General features: G+C 36.2%; 1 protein-coding gene and 1 long non-coding RNA gene across 4 annotated transcripts; both read left to right on the top strand.

Moving 5' to 3' along the window:
- The first annotated feature begins 3,090 nt into the window (after window positions 1-3,090).
- On the top strand, window positions 3,091-5,717 carry LOC113743341 (uncharacterized). 2 transcript variants are annotated; one of them, XR_003461081.2, is made up of 4 exons: window positions 3,091-3,335; window positions 3,736-3,802; window positions 4,266-4,337; window positions 5,563-5,717. It is a non-coding gene; the product is annotated as an uncharacterized lncRNA (long non-coding RNA). The 2 variants fall into 2 exon arrangements; XR_003461080.2 differs by lacking the exon at window positions 5,563-5,717 and having other exon boundaries at window positions 4,266-4,366.
- Window positions 5,718-5,850: 133 nt separating this feature from the next.
- Window positions 5,851-8,211, top strand: LOC113687252 (uncharacterized). 2 transcript variants are annotated; one of them, XM_072048119.1, is made up of 8 exons: window positions 5,851-6,034; window positions 6,144-6,214; window positions 6,346-6,522; window positions 6,631-6,852; window positions 6,943-7,035; window positions 7,128-7,214; window positions 7,333-7,676; window positions 7,909-8,211. In XM_072048119.1, the coding sequence occupies exons 1-7, from the start codon at window positions 5,866-5,868 to the stop codon at window positions 7,669-7,671; spliced, it is 1,158 nt and encodes a 385-aa protein (XP_071904220.1). In that variant the 5' UTR covers window positions 5,851-5,865; the 3' UTR covers window positions 7,672-7,676; window positions 7,909-8,211. The 2 variants fall into 2 exon arrangements, with proteins under 2 accessions (XP_071904220.1, XP_071904221.1); XM_072048120.1 differs by lacking the exon at window positions 6,144-6,214 and having other exon boundaries at window positions 5,885-6,034.
- The last annotated feature ends 640 nt before the right edge of the window (window positions 8,212-8,851 follow it).

Below are 8,851 nucleotides of genomic sequence, written 5' to 3'. Positions count from 1 at the left end.
AGTAAACAATCTCCAAATGAGGTGACATCTCCTTCATTCCTTAATCAATATCCTCCTGACTCTTATTCTTTAATTCCTGTTAGTGAGATTGATTTTATTATACCAGAAGATTTTAAATTTCATGATAGAAATAAGTTAAGAGTTACGATGGCAAAACATCTTGAACCAGCAAGAATGCGTGATGGAGGAGTGAGTGAAGAATTAAGACGCTTGTTTACTTGTTTGGTGTCGTCTACTAGTCCATGGAAGACCGTACTTTGTGGGTTCAAAGATTGCTCTATTTACGAAGGATATCAGGACTACATAGAAGATGAAACATTGAAACGAGTTACACGATTTTATCCTCCGTGAATAAACAGGGCAATGTCTAGTCAAAGACATTAAAGAAAGGCGCTACTTGGGAGGCAACCCAATGCTATTTATTTTAGTTTTCTTAGGTTTTTGGAGTTTTTGTTAAGTGTTAGTTGCATTTAGTGATATGTTGCTTTTGGTGGCAAGAAGCTGGCAGTTAGATGTGCCCACGCTAAGTGATCACGTTTAAGGAAGGAAGTTTGAAATTGACGGACAGAAGACTCTCCAGTAGTTAGGCGTGCCCACGCTAGATGGTCACGTTTAGGGGAGGCAATTCTCGTCTGCGATCAGAAGGCTCTATAGTAGTTAGGCGTGCCCATGCCAAGTGGTCATGTCTAAGGAATTCAATTTTCAAAAATTGGTCAGAAAACTCTCTAGTAGTTAGGCATACCCACGCTAGGTGGTCACGCTTAAGGATTTTAATTTCGGATGGTTGGTCAGAAGACTCGAAGGCAATTAGATGTGCCCACGCCTAACACAGGGGTTCCTTTATTCAAAAAAAAAAACCCATGGTTCTTCTTCTTTCTTCTTTTTTTCTTTCTTTTTCTTTCTTCTTCTTTCTTTCTTTCCCTTTTCCCCCCTTTCCCGCTACTGCCTTTGCTCGCTTTGCTGTTCGTCGCTGCTCCATCGCCACCGCACCGAGCACCTCCATAGCCGCTCCAGCCACAGTCTTCATTCAGCCGCCGCCGCTAGCCATCGTTCACCACCGGCGCTCTCCCTCTCCTCAGTTCCTCACTGCCTGCTCTCATCTCTGCTCAAACAAAGGATAAAAGAAAGAACTGACCATTCCCACCTATGCCATAGCTGCTTGAGACTCTCCATTACATGCTCAGGGAAGTTTCGTTGTCCCTTTTGTTTCGTATTATATTCTTTATCTCTTATATTAGGGACAATGTAAGATTTAGGTGTGGAGAGGGAGTAGTATATTGGTATTTTATTGAAAAAGTGTAAGTGTAGGCATTTTTGTTGAAATTTTTTGTTTGACTCTATCGAATTTTGTCCAATTTTTGCCTATTTTTATGCATACTTGTGGTTATTCCTGATAAACGATGGTTAGATGTCTCAAATTTTTCTATTGCTAAGATTTTACACTCTAACGTGTTAAGTATGACATGGTTAAGTTTAGGGGTATCTTTTTGGTGAATATTTGAGATTTTGTGACTTTTACACTTTGTGGTTAATTTTTTTAAGTATTGTAAATATTTGTCTAGCATTTTTTTTATGCAAATTGGTTCAACTATTAATCTTAGTTCTCCATGTTTAAGAAAAGAAGTGGGTTTGTGTAATTGTTAATCCTTATTTATGAATAGTATATGGCTATACTCCACTAGTATCGTTGCCTAGTAACCGAAAATCTTCACCAAAAGTGTCGACTTTCGCGTCAAAAAGCGACGATAGCTATGAGTATGTGGTTTTTAAGCGATGATGGCTGAGTAACCGGGTTCCTTCATTTGGCCAATGTCGGAGTTCACGTCAAAACGTTTAAATGGCTGAAGACTAAGCATTCTCCCTGAAAAAAAAAATCAATCAAGTGTGGGGATATTTTAGAAAAAAAATGTGCTAATAGTGAAAAATGTGAAAAGTGTTTGAATAAATTGTCGGCCCGCTGATCCATGAATTTTAATATTGAGATTTGCTTAATAGTCGAACCATTTGCTTATGGATGCTGGTTGAATATTTTATATTCTTAGATTAATTAGTTATAAATTGGAAGAGTCCTTGATCTTGAAAGCTAACGGGAAAGATATTTCTTACAAATTGCCACTAATACTTGACATGTGTTTTAATTGTATCTTGGCAATAGAAAATTTGAGCAATAGCCATTGTTTGATTTGTTGTTCTCATACTTGAGGATAAGCATGATTTAGGTGTGAGGGAAATTGATAGGTTGCATTTTTGTCATTAATTCTATGATTATTTTTCTCTTTTATTTTACCAAATATTGTATTAATTGATAGATTCTACTTATATTTGGTATTTGGTACTAATTATAGGAAGGTGGAGCAAAAAGAGATAAAATATGTGATTTTTCAAGAGTTTTCCAATTCAAAATGGAATCTACGTGGATTATTGGCGGAAGATTAGGAGGAAGTCTATTTGGTTTCAAAAAGCTAAAAATTAGGAAAATGATAGGATAGCCGGCCCGTGTGATTAATACTCAAAAGAGTCAGCAATTACCAGGACTGGAAACTTGGTTTTCATTTGACTAGTAGTTGTTTCCTTAAACAATTCCTGAGTTTTCGAAATTAGTGGCGGCAGACTAGTAGTTAATAGGTCACTTAGGTTTTCCTTTCTTTTAGAGGGAAGAACTGTGACTCGTGGGAGAGGACAGCCGCTTGGCCCCTCAATTCGCCTTGCTTTCATTAGTTTTAGAGAAAAATCAATTGTAGCCAGGCTCCATGGAGGCTGGCAGAATTTCTTCTAGGATGAGCCACTAATCTTCTTTTCTAGTCAAGGGGACAACTAAAGATTTGGTTCGACAAATACTGTGAGATCTAAATTATGTTAATTGCTTCCTCCATGTCACTACAAAAAATTATTTCTTTCGTGACAAATTTTTCATGACAAGAAAGCTTTTCGTTAGGAAAACCATACTTTTTATGACAACCCGTCAAGCAAATATCCTTCAAAAGGTGCTGCTACTTTAAACGTGTTTTTCTATTTATTTCATTGTCTAAAATTACTTTCCCCACATCAATTTGTCAGGAAAAGTTTTCATTCTCCCTCCATTTTTTTCCCACCAATTTTTTTCCCCTCTTGGACCGAAAAGGAATTTAGAAGGACATCTTGTCCTTATGACATAGACACCGGGAAATTCAAGAAGCACTTTTCCCAAATCTCTACTTTTGGAACAACAACAACAACAAAGTACACTTTCTCCAAATCTTCAGCTTGTCTTCATCTCCAACAACAGAGAACACCAACGAACTCCTCCGAACTTGTCTTCATCTCTTTCAACAAGAGAGACAACACGATGGTCTAAGGTGATGTAAAAATCAAATAATCCTTCAATTTTGTCTTGAATCAGCTCCCTTTCTCCGAATCCCCCTTCAATTTTGTCCTTAATTGACTGTGAAATGACGGTCCTACAGATCATCAGTTCAAGTTCGGTGTCAAATATTTTCTCTGCATAAAAATTGACTCATTTGTGATCTAAGTTTTCAGAAATTGTTTTGGAGAACCTCATTTGGCCCCTTAAAGTTTCAAATTTGATTATTTTCATTATTTTGGTTGAGAATGAGGAATTTAGTGCAAATTTGATAGGCTCCCATCTCCCTGATGTTCACAAAGGAACGGTTCTTGGAAAACTTGTTCTTGCGTGTGAAGAGTTGAGAATTCTGCACATGTACATATAAAATTGATTTGCCAGTTCGTTTTTGGCAGAATGGTGCAGCAGTCTGGTGCATCAGCTTTCGGAAAATTCAGGGTCAAGGATTGACTATTCTTGGAGGTGAGTCCTTGACAGGTTCAGTTCCCATTGGGCAGATATGACTTGTAAATTGCAAAATGAAATATTACTATATGAGCAAAATGGGTCCTATATTTTGGATTAACTCCAGAGTAGATCCAAACTTATGGTGCAATGTTCACATCTAGGTGTGCTAGACGCTTGTCTTGTGTCGAACATTTTTCCTGATTTATCCTTGTTATTTGTCTTTCAGTTTTTTGTCATACATGTGATGGGCAACCGGCTTTCAACAATTTTATCTACTACAATTTTCTTTGATTTTTCAATGTCTGAAACCTTGTTAAGGATTCATCTCTGATTGATCATTTAGTATGAGCCTTCAATGTGATGGCAGAGATACATGTTCAGTGTTTCTGGTTTGTCCTCTTGTTTTGTCATGAAAGTGTCTGAATGAAACTGGAATTTGTTTCCTATTTTTCTTCGTTATTTGTTTCCTTTCATGCAGACCTTGTTCTGAAAGACAAGATTGTTGTTTATGATTTGGCTGGCCAAAGGATTGGATGGGCTAACTATGACTGTAAGTTCCCATATCAAGAGCATTTTCCAGCCGTTGGCTTGATTTTTAAAGTGCCTTCTATTCATCATTTATCTGATTGGATTAAAAGGGGAAACTTGGATTAAAAGTGAAATTGTTTTCTCTGATACAGATACACTTGAAATTCAGTTTTTAGTTCAAGATTCGCAGAATTTGGGGTTATGTATGACATCTGTTTATACATGTACAAACACGAAAATGGGCCAAATGGGAGAGGAAAAAGTGGTGTTGCCGGAAGGGAAGAGTAGGTGCGGTGCGGTATCAAGTGGGGAAGGTAGTGGAATTTTGAGAGGTTTGGGTTTTAATATGGGAATAGTCACATTGACAGATTGGCACAGGTCTAATTTAATATAGGACGTGGGAGCAATTCACGCAATAATGCGACACAGTCAAGTGTATTTTAGATATTTTGGCTAAGGGCCCCTACTTATAAATTTGGAGCTGATCTCATGGATAAATATTTATGGTGAAGTTGGCTAGTTTGATATTATGTCATGGGGAGCATTAAAAATTTGTACCAGACGAAAAATGCATCAGCAACTAGCCTATATTGTTAGGGGCTTTTATCTATTGGTTTGGGTATTTGGAGTCTATGGTGAAAATGGACCATCTGGTTTTAGAGGTTTGGTTGGAATGGGAGCTTTTGGTTCTTTTTGTTAAGAGGATGGCTATACATCCATCGTGTCCAACTAAATCCATGCAAGAAATGTAGGAAGTAACATAAAAAAAAAAACAGTTTCACAATCATTAGCTCTTTCTGGTTTTCTGAAGTACTATAATATCCTTGCAAGTTTTATACCATAGGTTTTTTATGCCAGTTTTCAGTTAGCATTAGTAGGCAGGAAAAAGAAGGGAAACGTAAAGAAGTGCAGCACTTGTAAATTCTTTATCTAGTGTGACAACTTGATTATTACTCCTATTGGACAAAAAGTGATAGAATGTGACTGAACCACTATTGTTTGTCTTCCTTGCTATAGTTCCTGATCCATAACTTGACATGTTCCAAAAAAAACTAGCCCGCCATCAATTACTGAACCTAAGTAACCTAGCTAGCTAGTTGGAATGGATCTTTGAATGTTCTAAGTTTCAGAAGAAATCTTGATGATTTAATGTGGATCCTTATCCAAAGTCAATCCTGTTCACAATAAAATAGTTTTCAGTCTACCTTAGCAGAGAAATATCTAATTTCGCATTTCTTCATATTCAGCAGAACAGACCTGCATTCTCACTACCTTGATAGAGAAGATAAAGATCAACCAGAGAAAAGATTGCATAATTTGAGGTATGTGGTTATTTGGTAGCTTACCATAAAGAATGAAAAGTGTTTATCATGACTGCTAGTTTCTTGCAAATTATGTTATGGTTTACATCCTTATTTGTGTAAATCAAGTTATGGGTTATGATGTTTAATGTTTTCTATATACTATACAAGAGCATATACTTTGTTATAATTTGACATCAAAATTTTACTAATTTGACTCCTTTTTTATCATATACTTTGTTATTGCAGATGGCACCTTCCGGGAAACGGTTGAAGAGAAACTGCCCACCCAATACCAACTTGCAATCTGAACAACCACCAACTTCAAACTCAACTTTGGAGCATCAATCAGCTACCACAGGTGATGATATCCAGATTAATTCAAATAATAGTAATCCTACTCAAGCATTGGCGAATGGTAAGTGAAAATGCTGAATAATGATTTACTTATTACCATTCAATGTATGCATCCTTTTTGTGATAATTCATAATAAGCATCAACTAGAATGTTTAACATTTGTTCTCAGAACAAAGAAAGCAAAAAAAAGGCAGGGGCCCAACCACGGGAAAAGTTATCGAGAAGATGATACGAGCTAATGTAAATGCCATTCAGTACTAAGATGTGTACATATATAATATTACTGTCTATTCAAGATTTTTTTTTTATAATCAGTTTCCTAGAATTTCAATTGGGGTATACCTGAATGATGCTTCATTTGTTAATATTAGGGAGGCAAGCCATTGGAAATTGTCTTTCCTGAAGGATGTTGCAAACCAATCAAGTATGCTGCTCAACTTGCTAGTGGTATAGGTTATGTTGTAAGGCACCTCTCTTCACTGAAGGACATACGCACATATGATGACATACCAAATGAGAAAAAACAGAACCTATATGGTGGCTTGATGGTACCAGATTACACCGTTGTCTTTTATAATGACATTTAGTGTGTTAATATTTATTTTGCTGACTTGACCAATTCTAAAAATGATCTATTTCTTAATGGTAATTTATAGGGATGGTTTGACTTCAAAGATTGGGAAACTGATCCTAATGTGGAAAAGTATGTGGATGACATGCTTCAGAATAGCTATAGGCAGTGGAGGAATACTATGCACATAGATTATAAGATGTTGAAGGCAACTGGAAAAGATCCACTTACCTCATGTCCTTATGACTGGATTGAGCAAGATGAGTGGAAAAGTATGTGTGATTGGTTCAAAGATCCTATATTCAAGGTGATTGGTTCTAGTTTTGTTTACTTGCATGATCTTAATTCTTTTGTTGCCTTTTATGTTTTGTCTAACTATCTTTTTGGTATTTAATAGAAAAAATCAGAAGCCAATACAAAGAACCGTGCCATGTTACCCTATCCGCACACTGGCGGTTCAAAATCAAATCATGTTCGAGCACAAGAGATGGTATATTACTGATTTTTTATTTCCATTTTGGCTTATATTTATACTAGGAAGAAAACTAGAGCTAACTCGTGATCTTTTATGCTATAAAATAGGTTCCACCAAGTGCAATTGATGCCTGGACTGCTGCTCACATAAAAAAGGATGGCCAATTTGTGAATAATACTGCAAAATCTCTCGATGTAATTTTCACTATAGTCGGCTGATTCTAGTAACTTTGTTTTTTATTAGTAACAGGACATTTACATATATATTATACATTTAATGACTCTTTGAGTTATGTGAATCTAATATGTACAGGATGAGTTAAAAGAAGAGAGAAGGCAATGCATCGAGAATGGAGAAATTGTCAATGAAGTTAAAATTATGGAAAATGTCCTAGGAAAGAGGGCTGGTTGTGCCAAAGGGTTGGGTATGGGGGTCATACCACCCCAATCTTCTCGCAAACCCGAATCTTCAGCTAATAGAGCACTATTTGAAGAACTAAAACAGTGCAAGGAGAAGATTCAATGCTATGAGGAGCGAATTCAAGCACAAGATACCCAAATCCAAAATCTTGTACAAAGCCAGCAAGGGATACAGGAAATGCTGCAAGAATTCCTCGTTTGGAAACAGAAGCAGTGTGGAGGTTCTTCCTAGTAATGGTGAGTTTGTAGATCTTTATTCGAAACAAATATATTTATGTGCAGTTACTTACTATTGTGGAACAACTTGGTTACTTCAGCATAGTAATTATTCTTGTATTGCTTGTCCTCATGATTAGGTGGTCCTTAAGCAATTTGTAGTGATCATCCATGCATCATAACAAAAATACATCTTTTCCATGCCATTCTATTGTTTCTCTGATTTCAGATTTTTCTTGGTTTTATTGTACAGGTTTGGGATGAACGTTTGGGACTGCTTTTGGCTTTTGGCTTTTGAGTTTGGGATAAACTCAACATTATGGACTGCTTTTGGCTTTTGGACTGCTTTTAGCTCATACTGAAGAATTCCTCTATTTTGATATCATCCATCTCTAGTATGTTGTTGACCATGGAATTGAAGTCCATCTTTTGATTTTAGCACATGTTAGGTATATGGCAGTTATCTAGGGAGAAATAGCAATATTTATATTGGTTTCAAATCATGAAATGTAATGATATGTCAATGTTTGACATGGTTAACTTTTGTGGTTTGACATATTATGGTTGCCTACTAATGAAATTTGTGAAGTTTTGGTTGATATTTTGCTTGCATACTTTTATATTTTGATTGGGTGGAGTGTTTTAGTAGATGATATTATTACTTTGTTGTCACTAAAATTGCTAGGCTTAAAAATGCTAAATGGTGAAATTAGAAACTAATATATTATAGTGATGCAGCTGTCGTCAGGAAAAATAACATTGAATTGTCATTAAAGTACGTCCAGCAAGTTTCAATGCATGACTTTTCTTGACAATCGAAAATTTAGTGACAAAGTTCAGGGTCTTTCCTGACAAAGGTTCGTCAAGAATATGAGGTCTTTTCCTGACGACCGAATCGTCACGATTACCTTTCTTGATGACACGTCACAGAAAATGGAACTTTTCCTGACGAGAATTCCACTAGTTGTCAGGAAAACCTTTTGCCGACGGCGTATAGGTGACCAATCTTCTCTGACGACATTAGCGTCACGAAAACTTTTCCCGACGATATACGCAACTTTTCTTGACAAAGATTGTTGTCACTAGAAATATTTTTTTTTGTAGTGTGTATTGGTATTTATATGTTTTCTGCTTTTAATTGTTATAACTTTTGTGTATGATTGAATAGTGCATAATTTTTAATTATTCACATAGGC

This window comes from Coffea arabica, chromosome 5e (assembly GCF_036785885.1).
Source record: "Coffea arabica cultivar ET-39 chromosome 5e, Coffea Arabica ET-39 HiFi, whole genome shotgun sequence".
Taxonomy (NCBI): domain Eukaryota; kingdom Viridiplantae; phylum Streptophyta; class Magnoliopsida; order Gentianales; family Rubiaceae; genus Coffea; species Coffea arabica.
Note: the sequence above shows the minus strand (reverse complement) of the source record. Positions and strands in the feature narration are given on the sequence as shown.